The 13,294-nt window shown below is 41.1% G+C and overlaps 1 protein-coding gene across 1 annotated transcript; it reads right to left on the reverse strand.

The window, feature by feature from the left end:
- Positions 1-15: 15 nt before the first annotated feature.
- LOC121195901 (ectonucleoside triphosphate diphosphohydrolase 2) lies at positions 16-12,840 on the reverse strand. The gene is made up of 9 exons (XM_041059617.1): positions 12,348-12,840; positions 9,191-9,308; positions 6,484-6,634; positions 4,633-4,792; positions 3,940-4,167; positions 2,748-3,017; positions 1,907-2,026; positions 1,505-1,639; positions 16-1,418 (listed from the first exon to the last, which is right to left on the reverse strand). Exons 1-9 carry the CDS (start codon positions 12,462-12,464, stop codon positions 1,203-1,205), a joined length of 1,515 nt encoding a protein of 504 aa, XP_040915551.1. The 5' UTR covers positions 12,465-12,840; the 3' UTR covers positions 16-1,202.
- Positions 12,841-13,294: the final 454 nt, after the last annotated feature.

Below are 13,294 nucleotides of genomic sequence, written 5' to 3' on the forward strand. Positions count from 1 at the left end.
AAAAACACAAAGATCTGTAGATCACATTATTGTGAGACAAGGAAACATAACAAATTCTCGTGTTTGAGGAGCTGCAACCATCACATTTTGGCTTTTTTTCTTGAAAATTAACAACTACTGGTTTGCAGCACTCATCAAGTGCTGCCTTTTCCTTGTACACACTGGAATGCCTATACACTATGTTGCAGAATAACCTTCTTTAAGTACAGTAAATGATAATGTTCATGACCAATGATTTGCCTTTTAATGTGAAATGATTCATAATGTTTCCATGTGCTTTTATATTTCACCTCACCCTGTAGTGCAGAGGGGGTGAGCACAAAAACAGCAACTCATTATGTGTATCCATGAATAATATTATACAGAGCAAAGCGTGTCTGACAACACAAAAGAATGCAGTTCAGCAACACCACATGTCAGGTTAAAACTAATCACTGAGTTGAACTGGCCCCTCTGAACATTATAAGGTTCAAAAACACACCAACAGGTGTTTTTTTTTTTGTTATTAAAGACACTTCACTGTATCATCCAGTCTCTGAGCTTGTGTTTGGGTCCCCCTTCCTGTGCTGCTATCAGCAAACAGTGATTGTAGGTTATTGATTATTTTCTGTTAAACTCTGCAAACAAAGTAGACTAAAATGTGAATAAAAACTGGCACCTGAAAAACACATCTGAATATAAAAACTTTCAAAAATAGTGATTCCTTATACAATAAACTGATAGTAATCTCCTCAATGTGCTTTAGTAACTGTAACAGTGCTTCAGAGTACAGTAAAAAAATGTAAAAAAACCCCAAAAAACTTTTTTACATTCCTTACAACCAAAAATTGGTTTCACTTCTTTAGAATAAAACTTACATTCAGACCTCCCCTGCAGTGCCGAAGCCACCAGGGGGAGTGCTACACTCTCAAACCTACAGGGCAGTCAGAGAATATTTGGTCACGTTTTTCATTGTGAAGGCTCTGTACTCCAGGACTTTGGATTTGAAATGAAAAGTGAAAGTACTGACTTTCAGCTTTAATTTAAAGATGTTTATATTCAATCAGATGAACAGTGCAGGTCACTACATTTACTGTACAACCTGTATTCTGCAATGACAATAAAGATTCTTCTTCTTCATCTACTGTGTTGGAGTACAGAGCCAAAACATACAAAAACGCATAACTGTGCTACTCTGACCACACTGTATGCTGCTGCAATATCTAGATGTTGCTTTCAGTGCCTCCTTTCTTCTTCCCATCACAACCTCGGAATAAGATGAAGACCAGGACTGCAGTGAGGAGGAGGACGAAGAGAAATATGAGCGTTCCCCATGCGCCAGGGGTCAGGGCCTTCCTCAGCCCCACTTTCTCTGCGGGCAGCAAATTGCTCAGACTCAGCATGTAGCCCAGAGCCCAACCCACCGAGGCATCCCCTGCCTGCAGGATCAGCAATGAAACATTACAGCAAGTTAGTTAGTTTATTTTATTTTATTTTTTACAAGTGCAAATGATGAAGTTCTCACCTTTTTCTGGAAGGAAATGCGTGGGAACGACGTCTCGTCGAAGCCGTATCCTCTCAACATGAGAACCTTGACAAACACAGAGGCAGCACAGTAGTCCTGCAAACGAGTCTTCTGCTCTGGAGCAAGAAGCAACATCTGGAACAAAAGCCACAAATATATTAATGTTTAAATAAAAAAACAACAGAATAACTGTACATTTGTTTCAATGTTTAGTCATAAAAATATGTCACTAAAATATATAGAATCATTAATTTTTCATGTGACACATTGGCCATGTTTTTACATCAGGAGGTGTTTATATATTAAAGTGGTACATGCATGGATGCACTGGTTCAGGACAAGTGATGTATTGAAGAATATTATTAAAAAGTAGAAGATATATGGAAGAGATGTGGAAATTACTTGATCAAAACTCGTCTTGCACACGGTCTTGGCAGCCTCCTCCAGCTGTGATGGAGTGCTCACAGAGATACCGGTGATTCTCTCCAGAAAGGAGTGAATGTAGAAGAATGCAGAGAATGCCTGATAACACAGAAAGAGGACATAAAATATTTTCAGACACAACAGTCTCTAGAGTTTAACTCAGATTGGAGCCAGAAACAAAAAACATTCAGTGATCAGCAGATCTGCAGATGGATGATGAAAGAGGTCAGAGGAGAAGGGCCAGACTAGCTGGTAACTAGTAACTCAGATAACCACGCTTTACAACTGTGATGAGCAGAAAAGCTTCTCAGAATGAACAACACGTCCAACCTGAGGCGGACGGACTTCAACAGCAGAAGACTACGTCAAGTTCCACTGTCAGCCAAGAACTGAGATCTGAAGCTGCAGTGGACACAGACTCATGAAGACTGGACTGTTTAAGGCTGGAAAAACATGGGCTGGTCTGAGGAATCTGGATTTCTGCTGAGGCTGCAGATGGTAGGGTCAGAATTTGGCAGTCCAGTCCAGACTGCTCCTGGTGGTGTAATGGTGTGGAGAATGTTTTCTTGGCAGATTTTTGTCCCTTTAATACCAATCAATCATGGTCTGAATGCCACAGTCTATCTGATGCTGACCATGTTCATCCCTTCACGGCTGCAGTTTATCATCTTATAATGACTACATCCAGCATGATAATGCACCGCGTCACAAAACAGGCGTTTCGAACAATTTTTGAAACACACACAACACAACATGGCTGCCTGTGGTTTCCACAGACTGTAACATGGTAGTACTCTGTGTCAGCTCCAGCTTTTCTTACCATGAAGTTACCGGTGACGTTTGGCTGAAAGACTTTGTCGAAGGAGCACTGGGAGAAGGGACAGCCTTCGAAGGAGAAGATCTCAGACACGTTGCCCAGACAGTGTTCATAATGTCCGCTACCATGTATTGTCAGAAACGCCCGGGGGTCGGAGGTGGTGGGTTTGTACTTTGTTGTACACGGAGAGTCAAATATGCTGCTTAACCTTAAATTTCGGCTGTAGCCTGTGGGATAGCAGGGGTGATCGACTGTCTCTGAATAACCCTGACACTGAGAGAGAGACAGACACAGAGACGTAGAGAGTGAGTGGACACATTCACTTAACAAACGCACTAAAAATCTTCGATCTTTATGAAAAATATTATTTTATGCTACATGTATATGTAACATGTTTAATTCATATGTCAATATCACCATCAGTATCCGCCTGCAGAGCCAGTATTGGTTGGGTTTGAATACTAACACAATGCTTACGCACAGATTTCAAAAATTTTTTATGCAGTTTGTTCTGTATGTTACTTTATTATCTACAAAATGTTAAAAACAATATATAAAAAAATATCTACCAAAGGTATTGGTTACTTTACTACAATGTACAAAACTTTGCAAGCTTTGTTCAAAAAGTAATGCACCATATCATCATGCTCCAGAACAATTCTCCATGGAGGGGGCATATATGAAAAACTGTCCCAGCTGACACACATAGCTACTCTGAAACATTTCAAATATTTGTGGCAGGAAGATTTAGGAGAAAATATCTATTTTTCCTCATATTTCTTTTAAATGATACTGGTTTAATTATATAATAATTCATTAGTTGTCACTTTTTTAAATCTTACATATTTGATTTCTTTTTCTGCGTTGGTTAAAACCTTTCTTTGTGCTGTATGTTAATTCACTGTATCACATTTGGGCTATGATCATTTTGTATTTAGCATCAGTCTGTGTCTTAAGACGACGAAGACACTTTCAGTTTACGTAACCTCTGGATCCTGACCAAAGAAAATAAAAAAGTGTTTATTATATTTATTGTGTGTGATACATCACTCACATGAGGAATATCATCTCCACATCTCTTTACTAAGATTTGGCACAATGTCTTGAAAACACTCACTTGGTGTGGAAGACCTACTGGTTCACATCTTGTCCTGTCTTATGATAAAAATGGTAAAAAGCAGAACGGCACATTCACCTTCATTAAGTGAGCCAGCAGTCTCTTGAGGACCTGGTCCCGCCCGTAGCACAGGAAGCTGTGTGTGTACAGAGAGTACTCCTGGCCATAGAGACGCAGCTTCATCGTGTCCTGTTTGTCCTCCACTTCCTCCTGAGTTGCAAATGTTATCTGAGTGGACGCCCCGCCGAAATCCAGCGCCCCCACTGTGGGTTTGCCGGGGCTGAACCAGTGCCCCACAAAACCATACTGCAAAGAAAAAGCTTTGTGTTCATTATCTGAAGGGTAACTGTCTGTTTCCTTCACATATATTAAATATGCTGACTCATAAAATGTTTTACCCTTTTCCACTGACCTTTATTATATTTAGACAATACCAGACTTACTGAAGAGAACATCAGTTTCAGCGGTCGTTATAGTAATAGGAGGGGAGGGAGAATTTTACAAGCTTCCCTTGACTATCCTAATTTCCTCAGGTGACCCAAGGATTCATCCTCAAGCTAACAATCTGATTACACAATCAGGGCAACAGGGATATATGATCACCAGTGTTTTTACATAATGAATGATTTACATAATGAAAAATTATTCCAATTAAAACGGTTTGGCACCATCCTGCCTCAAAAAAGTACAGAAGCCCTCACTATACCTCTGATTTAGACAAAAACACAGTCAGATACTTTCACAAATTCCAACCAATTAAAGCTTTGGTACCTTTATGAAGTTCTCTAACAGATAGTTGACGGTGACCCAACCGAAGGCCCCCTCCTCTTGACCACTCAGTATGGCTGCTCCTCGGTAGTTGAAAGGGTAGGACTGGATTTTAAGGCTCACTTCCTGGAGAATCTGATCCGACTGCTCCGGCCTGGATATCCTGGTTGGGAGGAAAAAGTCTTACTTTACAAGGCAGTTAAACGTCACCGCTGCAGCAGGTAACTTTTATGGACATTCATTTAGACGTTGCACGAATAAAATGCTGCTGTGTGTTTGATGATCAAAAATTTGCACTTTCTATAAACCTCACTTATTTCTCACTGTTCATCGCCCCAAGCACTGACCCAGATCTTCCATTGAAAGTTTAATAAAGACACCACACTGAAATCAGTTACACATGTTTGTCAGCAGGACCAGATGCACCACCCTGATAACAATCCCAACCAGGCTCAGGAGATTCCACAAAAGCCTCCACGTGGACTCATCCCACTCACACAGCTGAGGACAGAATCTCTCCAAGATTAATCTGAGTTATGTAAACACTTTCTTTGTCTGACTTTCCACATGTATCTCTTCATCTGTAAATAGCTTTTAACCATTGAGTTAATTGAAATTATTCTTTCCATGCTACAATTTATGTTTAACACATCTAAAAACCTGACAGAGTTATCAACATATTTACCAGATCAATAAACAAAGACTTCTCCGAGCAGCAGGGGAAGAAAAAGGTCTGAGCTGCAGCCAACAGTGAGCTCCCTCAGTGATGGAGAGAGGCCTGTGTCCTGCCTCTCACTCAGGGTGTAGCTTTTGGACATGTTCGCTCTGAGCAAACAGATTTACATCTTCACGTTTGACTGAGTGACTGGACAGCTGTTTTCCAATGCATTTTCACATAAAGGCAAACCTCACATAGATGTATTTGAATAAATTGAAACAATTCTCAGCTCCCTGTTGTTGGGCGAGGCTTTGCTTTGCAGCTTTGTGCCTGCGTGTCCGAACACACCATCAGCATCTTAATCAGTCCAATCGCTGGTTACAACAGGAGGAAGATACTGGTAGTTTGAAGGAAAATGTCTAACAGCCATGTTAAGACAACGAGCCTCACACATGGATGGTTAGTTCATCCGTGTAGCATATCTGTTTGTCCGCCCTCATTTAAAAAAAGAAAGGCGCTTCAGGGCTCTTCAAACCTAGTCAGGGCACAGGCGGCGCTGTATGCAAAACAAGCAAGTATGTAATACAAGATAAGACACGTAGGTTCACTTAGTCAAAAACACTAGTATAGCTCCTGTGGGTCCAATGTCATTCTCCCATAGAACCATGTAAAGAAGCAAAAAGCACTGAAAATTGTTAATAGGATCAAAGATGAATATTTATGATTGATGTGTGGTTATTGAGCTTCAGAAGATGACAAATGCTAACGCTTTATAATGACTGGTTAATTTTTCCATAGTCAGTACAGTTTTGGTAAAGAAACAGTAGTTAACACAAGAAGAGCCATTTTTAGTGGCATTCATCTTCATTTTTTTTTCTGAAAATGCAAACAGGCAACACATTGGCCTGGCTATTGTGGAGAGATATAACTGTCTGAAAGTCCTTAATAGAACAATAACAATAAATATTTTTTTGATTTACTGGAGCATAATGTGTCTGCTACAAATATATCCCAAATCCTTGAGCTATATATTAATTTTGATCTATGTTTTAAAGCTGTGTAAGTGACATCATATTCAGAAGAGGACAGCCCTGCTTTCACAGAACTGGATTAAAAAGGAATTATGTAAAAGAAAAACAAAGTCACATAGAAACAAAACAAAAAAAAAACAGACAGAAACAGGCACACTGACTCACTGCAGAAGCCTCATGCCAGCTGTGGCTCCCAGGTACACAGGTGTGAGCTGGTGTCTTTCTTTGGGGATCTCCTTCACTGCCTGGTCCAGACATGCCCCTAAGCTCTGCCCCGCTGCTCCCTGTTGGCCGGCATAGCTGGAGATTCCTCCGCCTGGGTGAGTGATAAACAGGATAAAAAAGAGGAAAAAAAAATTGGACCGCATAAGTGACTTGTAGATTCTTGTTCTTATCGTTGCACAAAACAGTGTTATCCATTATAACCCACAGCTGTGGCTGAACTTTGATATTCCTGGCTCAAACTGAAAAATCAGCTCACAGAACAGCATATTAGTTCCTTACTGTTAACACACGTCCCTGACCAATGACTTCATGCTAAATGGGGAGGAAAACAAATGTCGCAACTACCGAGGGAACCTTGTAGTACTTGAACAGTCTGATTGTGTCACAATTCTTCTTTGGACTCTGTCGTTCCCTCCTCTGGACCTCCGTCTCCAGCCACTCTTCCTCCGTCCACCAGATGTCCTTAGACTCTCCTCCCTAGCCCCGTCACCTATCTGCCAGATCTGCTCACCTGTCTCCTACTCTCAATCACTTGAGCTTCCCTGTCCACTTATACACACAATCGTCATTAACCTCATCTGCTCCCTGGCATTTTTGCCATTTTGCATATCATTCTCAGACTAATCTAAGGATTAAAGTTCACTTCTGACTTCTGAAACATGACAGTGTAAACACTGTGTTCGTGACTAATTGGGTTGAAAGTTATGTTTATCTTAGTCAATGGACATAAAACCTTTCAGTGGGAAAGGAGTGGCAAAATACAGATCTCAGCTCTGACTCAGTCCTGATTAACAATTGCCTGAGACAAAGATTTGCTTTATTTGCTGTGAGGGTGATATAATAATATATAATCTGTTCACAGGAAACAGCTGGCACTTTTTCAGATCCCTCCAGTTCTTTCTAAAGAAGCATCTGTCATTAGAAAGTATTTGTCAGTTATAAAGAAACAGAAATGAGGAGCTGATGGAGTCACAGGGAGCACATGCTCCTGGTATAATGGCTCTATCAGAAGATTAAAGGTATACTCAACAGAAAACCTGTGTTCTGCAGATGAAAACGTCGCATTCTGAAAGCTTGAAAGGAGACTGAAGAGTTTGTAGTGTGCTCTTTCACAGAGGATGACAGCTGTAGTCTGCAGTTTGGATTCACAGCAGTTGTGTGCAGCTAATGTGGGATGGAAGGTAATGATGGGAAAGATTCCCATGTTCGCTAGACAGCTAAAAACGGTGTACACCTGAGTGGGTCAGTGGGAGTTAAAAATATAGCACTTTATCATTTCATTACCTTGAGCTTGAATAGACTATGGACTTAGTCATAATTACAGATTGGATGTCAGATCTTTGATCTTGAATGTGAACAGTACTTACAAGCTGTCATTGTAATTACTAGAGCCGTCACTTTTCAAACTTTCATTCAAACATGGAAATAATATTCTAACGGTGACGACCAGTTCTAATTTAAAAATTACAGTGCGTTTGAAGCAGTTTGCCTTGCGGTCCAGCAGAAGGCCTTCTTCAAGTCCACTCTCAACTTGTGGTATGTCCTTTTGACCTATCAGTAAACAAAGCTAATAAATAAAAAATGGAGGAGGACACAAGCAGGAAAGCTGTATTGACTGGATAATAACTGAAAAGCAGTGTGTGGAAGTATTTTGGGTTCTTCACCATGGATGGCAAAACTATCAACAAAGATGACAGCAACAATCACTGCCTCACTCTACAATGACAGCAAATCTGTGGACTCACCTGCTGCAGGAGTGGGCAGTGGACACCCTAGAAACTAGTGGAGCAACCTCACCTGACTGTCTACTGAAGACTCATTGTGTTAGTGCAGTTGTATGATGGTAAAATGGAAAAATAGTCAGATTGGTAAAACACCGTCTCTGAACGCCTTCGCAGCCACACATGCTTATGTGACACTCACATCTCACTGTATCTGAAAAGCATTATGCTGTTTGGGCTGTGTTCAAATTCATTTGAATGAATTACGTGTGTAATGGGGTTCGAACTTGACTTTTTGAAAGAGTGACAGCCTCAATTACGTCCACATGACATGAACGCAGCATGACGCTAACAAATGATCCCACGGCCACCCAGAGAAACCAAAACAGCATCAAAATATCTGCCAAAGCTTTTCAAGCCACGCCTACTTCTTATTCCACTTATCCTATGTCCATTTCTATGCTCGGTATATTTTAACCACTCGCATTTTCACCATGATTTACCAAACTTTGGCTTTGTGCTTCTGCTTGACACTGGTGCGATTACCTGAGCCAAAAATGTCTGTGGAAACTTTTTGAACCACTGCTGCAGAATAAATCATTTCTCCGTTGTCCATGTAAGACTGTGCCTGACTCCTACATTCACGAAGAGCTTGCAAAAATATTTATGTTTGGAACATACTGTGCTTAAGAATGAGGACAAAAACACAGTGTTGTAGCAGCGGTTTGAAATATTTCCATGGGAGTTTTACTTTACTGTGAATTTTGGTTGATTTTGGATAATAATTTAATGTGTTGTAATCATTGTGAATTTGACTCCAGCTGTTCACCCCAGAGAAGAAGCAAGTTAGAAACAATTCAGAGCCACCTCTGTAGTAAGAGCACTGATACCAGAGTGTTTGATATGCAAAACCTGCTTATACCTACCTTTAACATGACATTCACTGTGCTGGGTGACCACGCCCGTGCCATTTTGCTTGTCTGCTGGCCACTTGTATATATACAAAGCTGTGTGCGAAGATCCAGCATCCAGGACAATCCCATACTACGGAGAGTCGAGAGGCAGAAAAGTTAATGGGATAGAAGAACATGAAAGACATGTAAGATCATGGCTGTTTGACCTGTATGTTGGCATCTGGCTGTAAACTAGGTTAACTAATAAAATCAAACCCTCCTGGGTGTAATTTGAGACAAGTAGCCTACATGCTTCTGGCCCAGAGACTCTGATTGCATTGCATTTTAGCTCTGAGACAGTCTGATAATGGACAGGCTCACCATGGTATGAAAGGAGAGAAAATGTTATTTCAGTTTATTTTTTGTTATTGATAAAAAAAAAAAGTTATTTCAGTGTGTAGAAGTTTAATTTACACAGCTTATAATAACAATAGACTTTTCAACGTTGACTTTTTTTTACATTCTGTTCATGTTAACTTTATTGATGTTTAAGCATAAAATATGTGCTACCCCTTGAAAGTGGTTGCCCATGCTATCACAGTCTTTACACCTTTATTTGTTCTCTCTGAAGCAGCCGTTTTCTGTCATAATGACATTGCTGATTAAGGTTTCAGCACTTTGATGTATGTCTTTGGTATTGTAGATATTCTTTCTATAACAAAGTAATCACCTTTAAAATCCAGTAAAATGTTCTTCCTCCATTTCTTCAACCAGGACAATTTACTAAGTAAAATTAGCATTTTCTGAATTGTGCGACGTTGGCCAAAATAAAACATGTACTGAAAGGTATGTACTGAGGCTAAAGATCAGTTCAACATATAGAAACCTTCAGGATCATGTTAACTCTTCCAGCCCTCTGACATTAAACCACAGCAAAGGACAGCAATGAAATCCAGATGCTCGCTGTAATTCTCCCCCGGCGACAGACCTGTCCCACTCAGTGTTTTTACTCAGTGGAAAGCAGAGTAGACTCACTAGCTGCAGGTAGTAAATAACTCACCTACAGTTAGTCTCTGAGTCAGAAAACAAAATCAAAAAAAGGGGATGCTTCGACTTCTGCAAATGTATACTGACGGCTATGTTATGGTTGTATAATGTACATAGAGAGAGACGAGCAAAGAAACAAGAACAACAGGTTTGTTCCTGTTGCTTTTTCCCCTAAATTGAGCACAAAAACAGTAATACTTTCAGAAGCTGCTTCTGTGTTGTATTCATATACCTTGCAGTCTCCACTTGCAGTCTCTATGCCGTGACTAATTTTAAAGCTTTACTCGTTAGACACTTTGTGGTCTGGCTCCAGCGTTCATTTATGAGCCTCTGAACTTCTTTGGCTCTCAGCCTCAGATCCTGCAGACACACTTTGAACTCTGCATGCGGTCAGCTGCAGTAAGTAATAACTGTTGCTGTTCATGTCCTGGGAACTTTGAAAAGCTGATGCATTTTAACACCCAGTGCTTAAATAAAGACACGTGACAAGTTCAAGAAAAAAACCTGAAAAATGTGAGGAGAAACAGGATGACAGTGACCCCATGTCATCCCACACTGCTACTGTGGCTGTCGATTCTCAACTCTGTTGCACTACAAGTGACTTGAACTAAGAAAACCGAACCTTCAGGTGCATCATCCTGCAGCCACTACCTTAACAGTTCACTGCCATATGAAGAACTTAAAATATATGAGAGTGTACTGATAACGTTCCTTATTGATACACTGAAATATTTGAGCATAACTGAAAAAAAGAGTTTTACATCCTGGATGTGATCCACCTCCATTTCTCTGAAGCATTAGAGGAAGTATTTTCTGCTTAATAACTCAGACAGTGCTCACATCCCTATTGATGGCATGTGACTGACAATTCAAGGGAGAGGGACCACACACACACACACACATATATGTGCACAGATATATACGTACATACATGTGCACATCCTTCCACAATCGGGCATTTGCAAACACCCAGCCTTTCAAATTCGTTCAACGGGTGAACAGTAACATCATGTAGAAGTGTTCCTCATTATTTCTCAAAACCTTTTCTCATTACTGCTGTGCAGTCAGTTGTGCGGACTCTAGCAATGTGCCAAAAGCACAGAGGAGCCCTAATGATCTGTTTTGTCCTTTCATTTGATACACTATGGGAACTGCTGAACTTGTCTCCCTGGCAAAATGTAAGAAAAAGCCTTTTGTGTCCTTTTTCTTTTTTTGTGACTCAGCCACATTGTTACTGAGTGAAAGGCCAGTTACACTATGCTAAAACGGAACCATGGGATATCGAGCGGGTAACACAAACACGAGGGAGCGAAGGGAACGGGAGCTGGAGTTGGCCTGCGTGGACACCCTGATCTGAATGCCAAAGCAGCACTGCACCACAGTTTAAAAAGCAGGGAGAAGACATTTCAGTTCATATATTCAATTAAGAGGGTTTTTTTCTTTGCAATTGCAATTACTTGGTTAACTAATTCTAATATGAGAAAACATCAAATATCTCCCTTCAGACATGCTGGAGTTATGATGGATATGTAAACTCATCTGGTGGAGAAGAATTACACTTACCCAACTGCAGCTTATTAGTATTTCAGTCATGCTGTGTACATACCACAGACAATCTCATGTCAGACAACAAACTGTGCTCTGATTTTGAACAAAAGTGGAATGAGTGACATTCGGGTCAGACACACAATGAATGACAGTAACAGAAGAGGATAAGATTGCACTCATTGCACTTTCATTTTCAGGTTTTCACGGGTTAGACAATCTGTTTGAAAAAGAAAGTGCAAAGTCCACATTTCACATCTTATTTTATCAAATGAGACACACATTGACTTGGAAATGCTCACTGGGTGCCAAAAAAATGTTAAGTGTCTACTAAAGGTCAAAACCGAATAAAATCTATGATACTGTTATTTAACAGCATCTGAAACACTGTATTTCAGCTTCTGACATCTATAAAACTTTCATCGAAGTCGAGCATCAACAGAACTCTTTTTTCCCCCCATGCACACTCAGTTGTAGATTTCTGTGAGACAAGCTTTTTGCCCTCGGTCTGCACCCCAGAGCTTTGGTTGCACAACCCGACAACTTCACACGCTGACAAGCGCACATCCAAAAATACCCAACGGGAGACAGACCTTACCATGAACCCCGGTGCCTCCTGGACGTCTTCAGTGGGGACAGTCAGGAGCAGGATTGCAACAAGTCCAAACACCAGCAGCGCGATGGGGACGGCGGCACGAGCGGAGCGTTGAGCCATGGAGCGAAAGTGAGAAGCGCAGCTCGTCTCTGCGCCCGGTTGGGAAATTTGAGCGTTGACTTAATAGCGGCCAACGGAGAGAAGTGACTGATGGCTTCCCGCTGGCTGAGCGTTATCGTAGCCCGCCTGTGGTTCACGCTTCACCTGCTGCCTGCCTCCTGTTTTACATTTCACTTGAGATAGCAAAGTCCGACCTGGATTTATGTTCCCGAGCGCCGGGCCGGGCCCTCCTCCCTGAGCCCGGAGCCTTCTCCTCGGCCTGTGAATGCAAACAGCTCCAAGGCCACTGGTGCCATGGACGGAAAAACGTGTTCAGCTCGACCAGAGCCGGTGTCAGGGGGGAACCTGCTGCTCATTCACACTCAGCCATTAGTTGGGGTGGAGCTACGGGATTATTTCTGCCTGATCATTTCCTTGTTAATCTATAACGGGGGAAAACCACAAATTTTTTTCATTTCATGGGAAACACGGGGGAAGTCCAAACTGGCAGAAGTCCAGATCGTAGCCTGTTGAGAGCTGTAGGACTGGTTGTTGTGTTCGTCCAGTATTTGCATGTGAATGGTCGCAGCTTAAAACCCTGACTTGCAAATTGCGTCCTCATTTGAGTGTCTGAATAAAGCATGGAAATGAAGTTTGCACCAGAGGCCTATACTTTTTTTTTTCTCTTTTTGTACATGTTCTGTTTTTAAAGTCTATTTTTGCAGAAATCCTGTTCTGACAGTGTCTAAATTTAGCAGAATATATAATGAGCTCTTTTGAAAGAGCTTCTGAATATTGCACTTGAGCTGCTGTTCTTCATGTTGTCACTCAAGGCACTAATTTTAATTTTT

The sequence above is a fragment of the Toxotes jaculatrix genome, chromosome 16, assembly GCF_017976425.1.
Source record: "Toxotes jaculatrix isolate fToxJac2 chromosome 16, fToxJac2.pri, whole genome shotgun sequence".
Lineage (NCBI taxonomy): Eukaryota > Metazoa > Chordata > Actinopteri > Toxotidae > Toxotes > Toxotes jaculatrix.